Source organism: Dermacentor andersoni, chromosome 2, assembly GCF_023375885.2.
Source record: "Dermacentor andersoni chromosome 2, qqDerAnde1_hic_scaffold, whole genome shotgun sequence".
In the NCBI taxonomy this organism is placed as follows: domain Eukaryota; kingdom Metazoa; phylum Arthropoda; class Arachnida; order Ixodida; family Ixodidae; genus Dermacentor; species Dermacentor andersoni.
The window spans coordinates 31,009,523-31,022,459 of record NC_092815.1 but is presented as its reverse complement, the minus strand read 5'-3'; the positions used below and the strand labels follow the sequence as shown (position 1 = coordinate 31,022,459).

Below are 12,937 nucleotides of genomic sequence, written 5' to 3'. Positions count from 1 at the left end.
TGCCAATAAAGGTATTTCTAGAACATATGCAAAACTTGTCTGTCCAGGCATGTTCAAAGGATGACTGTATATAATGCATGTGCATTCTTTTTACTGTCCAACAATGCAATGAAGGATTAATTAGCGTGTTATTTTCCAACAAACAAAATCGCTAAGAGCAATTAGTGCGACCTATAGGGGTATGACGTGCATGACGCTTTATCGAATAAATTATGACAGCCACTATCCCTCTCTCCCATTTTTCAGGCAGTTAGCACACGTTCAACTTTGATAAAACATAGAAAACATTAAGATCTGAGATAGTCCAATCACTGACTCTTTCCACGCCCATTCTTCTTGGCCGCTTCTCGAGATGACTAGGTCTTGTTTGTTTTTTTATCGCTCTAAATTCAGTTCCGATCATACCAGCCTTCCATAAAGCATCTTGCAAAACTCGTAATTCTCTCGGGCGTTAAACATGCCTGCACGAATAAATAAACAGGGCCAACGGCCTCGAGCAGTACCAAGATGCGAGCTTACCTTGGCTGACAGCTTTGGCCGATCATCGATTGACCTCGCGAGGAGGTTGACCTGGACGCCAATGTCCGAGTTGTGAGCGCCCCGTGTCTGCTGGATGCTGATAACGTGCTGGCATTTTGATTCGCACACTTTGACGCCGGCTCTGTTCTTGCGGAATGTCCGGTTCCATTGCACCGAGCTCAGGCATGGATTCTGCGACGTGTTCTTTGAATTCCGCAGTGCCCTGCATGGAACGATGCAGGTAGGCACAGTTGTTGTTATGTAGTTGGACTATATTATGTTCAACTGATTCTCATTTGAAGGCAATATAGGAGAGCGGCAAGCAAGAAAGCTAGACAAGATAACCACGTATTTATTGATCCTGGTTCCTACAATGCAAGAGCCGAAGGGAAAAAGCGATACGGAGAGAAAAAGGAGACATGTGTAAGAACCAAAAAAAATTTAATCGCGCACACATACGAGAGGTGGCACCCAATCAAAAGTGTATATGCTGGCCCGCAGAAAATGAAGCGATGCACAACAAAAATTAACGCTTTTGTCAGTTTCAATAACGACGATAACTTCCGAATTTTTCAGCACGTTCAGTGTGGTGTGCCTGCAGAATTATACATACAGTGCAACGTGGAAAAGTATAAATCAGATGCGCAATTGTCTCGCAGCCGCCGCGGACGTCACAGTTATGGCTGTACTGTTAAGATAAGAAATTAACAGGGCCTAGCAAGAAGCCAGGAAAACGTACTTCACCATCAGGCCATCACTGAACATATTTTATGCGTGTCATTGGGGTTTGAGTAAACAGACGATCGCGTCCAGCGCGCCAATCTCATTTTACCATAGTGCTTTAGCAAAGCTCTAGCGCAGTAAAAAAGCTCTAGGTAGTAAAAGAAGCTGCGCACGCTGCGCAGTTGGGCCCATACCTAAACGACGTCTGACGTGCGGCAGTAACGGTAATGCAGTAAAGGTGAGCGGAAATCTCTCGGTAATCGGCAAGTGTGCTAAAACGTCGTCACAAATGAGCGACTACTAACAGCATGCTGATTTCGAACGAGCAACTCGTTCCAGTCCATTGAAGTGTACTTTAATTAAAGTAATTTCGCTTTCGGTTCAATAATGTTTCAGTCCACGATCCTGCCGGAGTGGGTGGTGAACATGCGAATCGCTGAGCGCGTATTATGACAAAGACAACTTAGGTCAAAATACGAATCAGGACACTCGATGGTCGCGAGGACGGAAGCAGAAGCGAGAACCGATGGACGCTCTCATTCATGTATACCAGCCGCCCTTCATTGAGCCGTTCATGTTTACCAGCAGTTCTATGCACATTTTGAACATATAGTTTGCGTCAACTGTGTGGACCTTCTGGGCGTCCCAATTCCTGCGTTGTTCTTCCCTCTTTTTTTTTTTGTCATTTTGGCGTTCTACTTTCCAAAACCACGATGCGATTATGAGGCATACCGTAGCGAATGACTTCGGGTTAATTTTGACCACCTTGGTTTCTTTAACGTCTACCCAATGCACGGTAGACGGGTGTTCTCGCACTTCGCCCCCATCGAAAGGCTGCCGCCATGGTCGGGATTTGATCCCACAACCTCGGACATAGCCGCGTTACACTAAAGCCGCTGCGCCAACACTGTGGGTTTCTGCTTCATACGTCTCCCGCAATGCGGTTCCGTACATGGCATGAGTCATGGTGCAAGTTACATAGCTGTAGTACTAGTAATATGAATTTATTCGCAATTAATTTGTACCCAGTAGTATAGCATTGGTGTTGCAACTAGTCTAGTGCGTGGTTTATGACATACATTTTTGAGAATTAATATATTTATATATATATATTTATATATATATGCTGAATAAACCAGAAGGAAAATCGTGGGGCTCGGTTATTGTAAATTGTAACCATGTAAAGCCAATAAACCATGAAGCCAAGGGAAATTAGCTGTGGTTGAAATTGAAATGAACGAAATAATGAAAAAAAAGTCGTTCGTCCACTTTCCTTTTCCCTTTTTTCTCATTATCTTCTACCTTTCAATCTCAACCCGAGCTAATTTCCCCATATACTCTCCTTGACTGTGTGGTCTGTTGAGTTCACATGGTTGTGATTACACACACACACACACGCTCGCGCGTGCGCGCGGGTGTGTGCGTGCGCGCGTGTAGACCGCACTTCACAAGAACGTGATGTTATTGTGACGCCTGCGGCTGAAAGGATGTTCCACATCCGTCGCCAAGGTTTGTGAATGGTGGCGCTGGCTAACACTCCCAGGGTTCTACTAGGAAACATAAACACCCAAGAAAGTGGATGGGGAAACGGCGCCGCGGTAGCTCAATTGGTAGAGCATCGCACGCGAAATGCGAAGGTTGTGGGATCGTTCACTACCTGCGGCAAGTTGTTTTTTCATCTACTTTCATTTCCATTTATTTATCGTTTCTTATTTCATTTATTAAGTACAAGTAATTTCCTGTATGTTGTGCTTGGTGTCATTGTTTGTTGGCTTCTCATGATATGACTAGATATATATCGGTGTTCATTTACTTTTGTGTTTCAACGTACATAAAGGCGTAAGTAGCAGCATCCAGACAAGCGCGTTGCAAATAGAACGTTCCCGCCCCGTTTTCGCGGTCGAGGCTTGGCTCGTCCCGCCAGAGCGCAACTACTCAAGCTGAGGGTTGGCTGTGTGAGCGTGTGCGAACGTTATGCAAACAAGAACGTGTGGCCAGTCTGTCGTGTACGTCTTGCGGTTGCTGCGAGACACTTCAACACTAGTTATTTGAGTGTCCCGCTCTCATTGCGCAGCGTATGTCGCTAGTGAGAGACTATAATATCCTTGGCCTGTGGAGTACGACACTCGACAAATGTTTGTACCCCAGTGGTTGTGCGTCTCGGTCCTCAATGGTCCTCAATTCAGCGCCATTGGTGAATTGGTGAGGGAAGTTAACTAGTGCATTTTTGGTTAATTAGTTGAATGTGTGTTTCTATATCTGGTGTAAGTAACGTGCACTTTACTGAATAATCCTGCTCAAGGACTAGAATTATGTTATCTGCAACAGACAGTTTCTAAAAATTTCGTAAAACTTCACTATGATCACCCAGGATATTCAGCGCGAAATGAAACTCATAAAACGAGAATTTCTCGACAAACTACGGCGTGGTGCATCCGCTAATATTGCCGAACCACTGTCCCCAGAATTTTGTTTTTCAAAGCTATTAAACAGCATTTCTTGCTTGGCCTTTCATGGCCATGGTCCTAGCAATTTCTTTACACTAAATGGTCCTCAATTCAGCGCCATTGGTGACGATTTCATTCGGTATCTCATGACAAGGTATTTCTTGAGAGAGATTACATGCATGTGTATTCGTCCTTATGGCCGCTCTCACTGTGTCGGCTGTCAGCACTCCAAATTGTGTGCAAAAAGTCGCTTAGTGCAGACGCTGCCAGTCTTTTCGATGTTTCTGTTAACGGTACGTGGAATGTTGGATTCAATAAGCATAAGGATGTAAAATTGTCAGTTTATGTATAGAAACATTGAGCGCATTCTAGCGATCATTGGGGAAATGCTGAGATAGCGTATCCTATCGGTCCTTCATGCGAAGGAGACCTAGAAAAAGTGACGAATCTGCGCATGCGCAGCGTCCCTGCCCGGACCCGTTAAGCATGCGAAGTCATTTGCATCAGCTGTTTCTAAAACTGCTTGTTATTGTGCTTAATCACGCGCAATCCACAATGCAAACAAAATGAAAGGTTCGTTGTCTACGTCATTGTGCGCGATGATGAATATTTACCATACTTATTTATTTATTTTTGTTTTGGTACCCCAAGGGTCTCTGGGGAGGAGGTTCTGTAAATGTAGATGATATGCTAGCAGGCTAGTTGGATTCGCATAAATATGTACGTTACAATATATTACTGCATGTGTGTTGGCCTCATTTATAGCATTTTTTCTTTTCTCAAAGTGCGTACCGATTCGGGGGTGGGGGGAGTGGTGGGAAAGGGGGCACCGTGGGTAATCGGGGACGCCGTAGCTGAGGGCTCCGGATAAATTTTGACCCCCTCGGTTACTTATTCTTGCATTGGAACCTTCTGGCATTCCGCTCCCGTCGAGATGCAGCCGCCGCGATCGCGAATCGAACCCGCGACCTCGTTCTCTAGTAGCGCCCCTGTGCGCTGGGTAAAGTGTGCCCCTTAAATTCGTACCACTTCCCGATTCTCCCTCCTCGCGCAACCGCACCGGTTAGCACCGAAAGCGGAACGCACGCCGGCGCGACGTCCACGCACCTGTAGTCTTTGAGCGCCGCCGACGATGAGGAGGAGACGGCGGTCCTGGAGCCCGTGTAGAACCTGAGCCGGTCCAGCACCCGGCCCAGCTCCTGGCGCGTCACGGCGTGCAGCGCCTTCTCGTCACGCAGCGTCGCCTCCGCCGAGCAGCACGCCTGCGCAACCGGCAGCGTGAGAAGGCGAGCCCAACGGGACAGCGCGCCGTTGCGAAACTGTGTCGCTTGCGCACGGCCGCACAATCTCGCGTAGCGCGCCCGGCGACCCGCGGGCAACGCCGAGTTGACGAAGCGTTCGCGTAGACGATGACAGCCGCCCCTTCGACGGGGCTCCGCCGAGCTACCGCTGATCTGCTGCCGTGCTGCCGCTGTTGTACGGTCAGCCGCGTTCCTCACTGACCCGTGCGGGTGTCAGCGTTCACTCTAAAAAAAGTTTGCACCCTTTGGGTTGTATTTTGTCGCCAATCAATAATCATCATCTGTCTTGCCCGCACTTCCTTTCCGGAACGCTGCGAACCCGGCACTTCCTCGTCAAGGACGGCTTGCGCGTTATCGGCTTGACAAAGCATTCTCGACAGGAAAGTAGCGAGCGCAGAGTTCTCAAGAGAGGAAACGCAAGCAAGGCAGATGACAATTTTTGTTTGGGCACAAGATAAGCCCCAAAGGGTGAAAAATTTTTTAGGGTGTCGAAATTTCAGTATCACCACACCACTCTCGGGAATGACCTTTCCAGTTAAGCCTGTTTCATTTTTTTATCTTTCCGGCACATTTTAATTCCTTTTTTTATCTTTTCCTTCTTTATACATGTTTTTTCGCTCTTCGAGATGAGACGCGCAGAATTTGAACTTTCATCGTAGTGTCCAAAGAGCATCCACTGATGTTTTGCTTCTTTGTGGTGGAAAGCATATCCTGGTTCATAAAGCTCCCATTTCGAAAGGAAGCACCCGGCGCTAACACTATTCGTGACGGTTTTTCTGTGCTTCGTTAAACTATTCGTACGAATAAAGGGAACGTACAATATGTACGTCGGTCGTTATTTATATTCATAATGAAGTTCAGTCAGGACACACAAGATACTATCGAGCCTTGGCCATATGAAAGAAATCAGCTGGTTTGAGACAATGTGAACTACAAAAATCTTGATGTGTGCATGTTGGTTCCTGATATAAGAAGTTAAACGTGAAGGGAACTGGGGCGTCTAAGAGCGGAAAACTTTCTAGCGTGCATCTTTCTTGTAATGTCCTTGTTCTGTTAACAGTTAAATCTTTCAATCTGTATACTAAATTAGTCATATTTATTCAGCTAACGACACAAAGCGCTACCATGCGTACCCGCATGACATCGAGTTCCTGGCCGCCACTGCAAAGCTGTTCGTTAGACAACCTTCCTAACCAAACTCCACATCCTAAATCCTGATGCCAGTGTTCGACTTGTCTATGACAGTACTTCGTGGCGCACAAATAATAATAATAATAATAATAATAATAATAATAATAATAATAATAATAATAATAATAATAATAAAGGAGTTCCACACAGCAGCCCGCTACACTGGGCTGCACATAGGCATTCCACTGCCAAGTAAGTTTGGACAATATCCGCTTTTCTGAATACTCCCTAATCCCGCTATCATGACTTGAGTGACTCTGACAAGCTTTAGATCGCATATTAGAGGTACAGAGGAGTAAACATTGCGAAATTCTAAACCCGCGAAAAATTCTCACTTCCGGTCGTTGTCTCGATGTTCTGGCAAGTCCTCGTGGTTATCACGGTGCTCTCGTAGTAGTACTAGTAGTATAAGACTTTTATTCAGCCCTAAATTTAACGCTCTCGCAAAAAAGCTTCACGCTATTTTGCTAGCGAAGAAACGCACGGTGGTAAAGTGGTGCTTCGAATCGACTTTAAGGCACTTCATGCGGTCGTTGACTCCGGATAAGTTTGTCACGATATAACAGAATGCTGCTGTGGATGATACAGTGTTGCGTATACGCAGGAACTCGCCTGCTGCAGCGAGCGGATCTGCGCTTCGTAGCTGCGCAGCTTCAGTCCGGCCTCCCGTCGGCTGGCCTCCAAACGCTGCACGGCGTCCTCCATGAGGGCACACTGGACGCACTCGGTGCATTGCAGACGCTGGGAAAAGGCCAGCGCAGCGCTGACGTCGCCGCTGGTCCGCTGCTCCGGTCCCCGCGCCGACGTCGGCGGGGAGCCCTCGGTCATCGACGACAGCTCAGAACTGTCGTTCTTGCTCTGCGGAAAGACGCAGCAGAGGACCGTGCAATGCTTCCTTCTTCTAACTTACTTCTCAGTATTTTGCAATGAACGACTGTTTATGCCGCAGTCCTCCCCAAAGCTGCCAAGCCGTGTCTCGCAACAACAACAACAGAAAACGTCCATCATGCAGCGAAACATTCTGATCCCCTAGTGCGTTGTACGTGTGACATAAAGTAGTGCAAATCAACACAATCATGAGGGAGGGTGCGAAGTGCTAACTTGCACTGTTTATTCGCCAGCAAGAACCCGCAACATTACTCATGCCCTCCCAACGAAACTACACGTATATAAATGAAAAACAAAACAAATGCGCTGCAACAGGTGTCGAACCCGGGACTTCCTGAATATTGACCATAAAATTTGCTCGCCGTTTACTGATGCGTAAGCTCTGAAAGCTACACAGCACTCTGCGGATTTTTTTTTTTCGATTGCGTAAGTAAAAAGAGAGAAAAGTGCACCAACTGCCCTACATGAGGCACCAACTGGCCCAACAGTCTACGCTTCTGAACTCCATTTCTTCTACAACAGGCTCTTTTCTGTCTTCTCTCCCTCCGTGTGAGCGGAGCTCTGCTTGCTGCAAATTTAACGCCAAGTGTCCTGTCCACTCCGTTTCTTCCCGCCTGTATTTTGCGCTCAAGAACGCTACCTCGAAATAAGTCTTTCTTATGTACCGAAATCCTTCCAATTTGGCATTCGCCCGGCGCGGACACACACTCGGTGCCCTGTCGTGTCAGCAGCTCAAGTTCGCAGGCAACATTGGCCTCTGAGCTCCCTGGCAAGCATTTGTGTAACATACGCAAAAGCTACTTCACGCGAGCCTATGGCGCAAATGGTTGGCTCCCACGTAGCCCCTTTGCCGACACCACAGTCGAAGAAACAGTTTGCAACTTCACAGTTAAATCCCCAAAAAGTAATGTAGCGACCGTTTAGGAAAAAATGCAGTTTCGCCCAAAGGTCGAACCAAGACTCGTAAATTTATGGGCAGTTTATACTGCCGCAAGAACTCGCCTATTAACACGCCTGTTCTCACGCGTACAAAGACACACACGGAGAAGGGTGTTATAATGTTAGGATTGCTTTCGTTTGATTCTATTCTATTTATTCTCATCCACCGTTCACAGCCGGCCGATCCCGATGTTAACGCGGGCGGGTCACCGCTATAAAACCACTGGCCACGCGTAAAACGCTAATAGCATTAGAATCAAATCCCTCGAGTATCCCGGGGTTCATTCGATGAGCGCGAGCACTCGTGGACACAAAGTTGGCGCGAGGAGCAGCGCCTGCGGTGGGGATCGCACGGGCTTGTCCCAAGGCGAACGTTCCGTGCTGCCGTTCCTTTCACCCTTTCAACTGCGCCGCACCTACGAAATTCAGCACATTGCGTGAACTCCAACATTGCATTGGCACGCGGAAAGACAGCGCGTATCAAGGCACGAGCCATCTCGTCTCACTCTCTCGGGCTCGCCCAGGCGACCACAGTAGACCACGTGATTTTCGACGCAGGGCGCGGAGACGCCGTATGCACCGTCGCCCCGAGACAGGACGGCAACTGCAACAGCGGGAACACGCCTCGAGTGTCCTCATACTTGCTATCGCAGCAAGAACAAAAGATTCGCGCAGAGTTATTTCTAAACACTGGTTGTTTGTGTTCTGTCAGAGTGTTGCGCGTATTAAAACTGTTCAAACGGAAGACGAATTGCATACGCAGATGTGCACTGTTGCATGTTTGAATATTTAAATTGTTTGAACAATTTGCATGTTCACACAATTTACATGTTTAAACGATGCCCGAATCACCAGCGGATGTCTGCGCGCTAACAGCAATCGTTGTGTCGTGCAACGTGCAACGTGCGTGTTTGAACTACTACTGCGTGCGTGTTTGAACTACCGATGTGCAGCGTGTCCCAACTATCATGCACCAAGATGTAAAAATATCCGAATGCCACGTAGCTGGACAGAACCATGGTAATATTTTTGCCGTCGCTTGGAGAGAGACTATTTTTTGAATTCCGTCTATAATTACATAATTAGTCTTAATTATTAACCAAATTCTCAAGTGCACCATCACGAATTAGGTTCTTTAATTAATTACGTTATGTGCATATTGCAATTTATGAATTTGTCCCATGAGTTGCAAGCCATATCCACTTAAAACAAATTCTGAGAATTAAACCAGTTTCGAGATGCACACAAAATTGCCGCGCGACAGGCCGCTCGAGGCACTTTGCGAGTATTCGCGGGTTTCTTCGACTTTCGGTAAAACACTTTTATGCAGAACCTATTGAGTAACAGAAAGCTATATCGGGAGCTTTTCATGTTGCTCTACAATTTTCTCATTGACACTGTTAACCTAACTATATAATATTTCAGAAATTGATTAATTCGTTAGGATCAATTATGGAATTAGGCAGGCTGACAAAAATAATCTGAGTATCTCGAAGCGACGCCGAACAACATTACCTCGGTTCTGTCCAGCTAGGTACCATTAGCTTATTCTTTAAAGTTTGGCTACACCCTGTGCATACAGGATGTTTCAGGTAACTTGAACCAATGATCTTAAAAAAGTGGCTAACCACAGCTGAATGAAACCAACGATCGTTTGCCGTCGTGTGGCGCTCTTTAGAGTATCTTTATATTCCTCTTGATTAGTTAATTAATTAAGAATAATTATGCTACATTTTTAATATTCACTTTAGAGCCAGGTGCGTTTCTTTGCGTTGTAGAGGGGTTCAGAAAGGACCGATACAATTTTTTGTGACAACGTACGTGCTACACAGCAATCTTACTTTTTTTTTCGGCGTTTAAAGAAAGCCCGCGAAATATGAAATGAAACCACGTGGCTACGCTCGAGCACTGTCTTATTGCCGCGCTCTCAACCATGTGTCGAGCCTATCGCTAATCAGGGACGACGGCGCTTCCTTTCCATGTGCCACCGCCAAAGATGCTGACGCACTGTGTAGCCCTTGTCTAGAGCGGCGGCCTCTCACTTCGCCATGGTCGGCGCACACGGTTCTTCTCTGCAATACGATAGCGAATGAGCGGAGTCACATGGTCTACATGGGCTGGGACATGTTATTTGCAAACACACAACAGATTTTCTTGAGTTGAACAACATTCTAACTAATGTTCAGCATGGCTTTAGACGTGGTTTCACTACTATCACGCAGTTAACCAACTTCACCCATGACATTGCTTATCAATTGGATATCGGTAAACAGATCGACGCTATCTTCAATTATTTTTTTAAAGCTTTCGATTCATTACGTCATTCGCACCTCTGGCAAAATTAAATACGATACTAAAAAAATGCCCGTTTGGTCGATTGGATTGATATTTCCTTTCCAACCGGTCCCAATACGTCGACTTTAGTTCTGCAAGGTCATACATTCTTGAAGTAGGCTCTGGGGTTTCTCAAGGATCCGTCCTGGGTCCTTTATTGTTTTCAATTTATGTCAATGACCTCCCCAAACATGTTTCTTCCAGCATTCGTCTTTATGCTGACGATTACGTCTTATACTACGTGATTGACTCTGTGACTAGCTATAAGCGAGTGAACGATTCCTTTGCCACTTTCGGTGCTTGGTGTGAAAAATGGAAAATGAACATTAACTTTAAAATTAACGGTTGTTTTGTCCTTCAAGAAAAGGGCGGCACCTGTCATTGCGACATATTCCTTGAATGGATCATCTTTAACCAGATTTCGACAACACAAATAGCTTGGCGTAACATTTACTCACAATCTCTCATGGGCTACACACATTGGCAAAACATGTTCGAAGGCCCTAAAACAACTTGGCTACCTACATCTTGCTATGCAAAAGGGTCCGAAGGCAACTAAACTTTTAATGTATAAAACTCTTGCTCGCCCCGCTATCGATTATGCCGCCACAGTCTGGTCACCCCATAACCGAAATAACATAATCAAACGAGAAGCAGTTCAGAAAAAAAAAAGCCGTTCGTTTCATTTTTCACTGGTATGACCGCTATTTTTCCCCCTCGTCTGCCCTCCCTGCGCTGAAACTAACTTTACTTTCAGTACGTTGTGATGTGGAATCATGAAAATGTTTGCACAACACCTATCATACTTCAACGCAGTTTGCATATCTTTAACCAAGCCTTCTTGCACGCTATCTTCCACGAGCTTAATCTCAACCCTTTTTATACCCGTACAAATACTTTCAAGTAAAGCTTCTTTCCCCGCACTATAGCAATATGGAATTCCTTACCTGACTGCCTTCGATCACTCCTGATAAGCGAATTCGAAAGTGCTCTCTATAAAAACCAGTGTGAGTAACTGACTAAATTAGGTTTACTTTATACTTTATGTGTATGCATTTCGCTGATTCGCTGCTCTATAGAATCGATGAAAACGATTTTCCAGTTCTTTGACTGTCGTACAAATGTTGCAAGAGTCATTGTTGATTGCACTTTATTTTTTCTTCACCGCTGCTTTTATCCACTCCTGCAATTGCAGGAGTGCATAGTAGGGCTATCAATAGCCCTCCTATGGGGCTGCAGTATGTAGAAACAAGTTATGCATATATATATATATATATATATATATATATATATATATATATATATATATATATATATATATATATATATATATATATATATAAGAGAGAGACCTTGTGTCCGCTTGATAGGTATTGATCACGGTATATTGAGAATGACCGACGAAGCAAGAAAAACGAAATGCGCGCGTGCGCTCGAAATCGCTGCTGCAATTCAGGCCGGCTATTTCCTCCGTATCGTAGACATGTTACATAACCTTAGTTCCAGGCATCCTTGGTATGAACTAATCAAGCTAAGCCTCTCCCCGCCCTGGGCCCGCAGGGTAAGTAACAAGAGTGCATATACTTGAGACGTAGCATACCCCGATACAAGCAGTTAAGCTTGCCCGAGACACGGGGAAACGTTCAGGTTGAGTGGCTCACATGAAGGATACTTTGAACAGAGGCTACGCCACAGGACCTCGACACAGAGGAAAGGCCTGGCCTGATTTGCTGCGGTGTTTATGCGCACAAGCGAGTATTTTGTTTCGTTTCTCGCAATGCCGATTATTGTCACAATCGCAAGCAATAGCATATTGCAGAACGCGCTTTTGAACACGAGGAAGTATGTATATCCGCATGGAGTGCCTGGGTCTATAAAACACTAAAGGGAGATCGGGCGCTGTTGTTAGGCAACCCTGAAAGTGATGGGCAGGAGATTGATTTTTCCTTTCTCCGATTTGGCATGGATTCGTTGAGAGAGAGGGAGAGTCAACTTTTATTATTGCCAGCAATCATGAGGGCGGACGCAGCCTCTTCCGCCTAGCAGACGGCCGAGATCCCCCGTGTCTCAGCGGCTGCTTCGGCCAGCTGGACGGCCCAGACCTGGTCTCGCTGGTTTGAGCTGAGTAGCATGGTCTCCCGCTGCTGCCGGTTTTGAATTTTGCAGCCCTCGAGAGGTGCCGCGTTAGAACAGGTCCATAGAATATGTGACAGATCCGCCCTTCTCATACATAATTTACACTGATCATTGTATTGCCCTGCATAGAATCTGATGCAGGCCATCGGGTTACGATACATGTTTGTCTGCAGGAGGCACCAGTCTACCGCTTGTTTCTTGGTGAGCTCCTAAGAAATGGAGCTTGTTCAGTGACTCCAAGGCTGCTCTTCATTGTTTGATTTCTGCCTTACGCTGCGGACCTCACGAACAACTAGTTCTAGAAATCATACTGCTGCTTCACTACCTCATCGAGCATGGACACGACATCACGTTGCAGTGGATTTAAAGCCACTGTGGCATAATGGACAACGAACATGCCGATGCAGCAGCACGATTTGCACGCGAGGAGGGCTTGCAAGACTCGATTCTATTCTAAAG

General features: G+C 46.0%; 2 protein-coding genes across 2 annotated transcripts in view; both read right to left on the bottom strand.

The window, feature by feature from the left end:
• LOC126542485 (uncharacterized) overlaps window positions 1–5,188 on the bottom strand; it is an 81,836-nt gene extending 76,648 nt beyond the window's left edge. The window contains exons 1-2 of the mRNA XM_050189572.2: window positions 4,797–5,188; window positions 520–742 (exon numbers count right to left, since the gene is read on the bottom strand). The gene's annotated coding sequence lies outside the window, so the exon portion shown is untranslated. The remainder of the gene's footprint in view (window positions 1–519; window positions 743–4,796) is intronic.
• Window positions 5,189–6,733: 1,545 nt separating this feature from the next.
• The window catches only part of LOC129387822 (uncharacterized), a 133,106-nt gene continuing 126,902 nt past the window's right edge, over window positions 6,734–12,937 (bottom strand). The window contains exon 5 of the mRNA XM_055077406.1: window positions 6,734–7,039. Within this exon, the coding sequence (XP_054933381.1) occupies window positions 6,734–7,039 (306 nt within the window). The remainder of the gene's footprint in view (window positions 7,040–12,937) is intronic.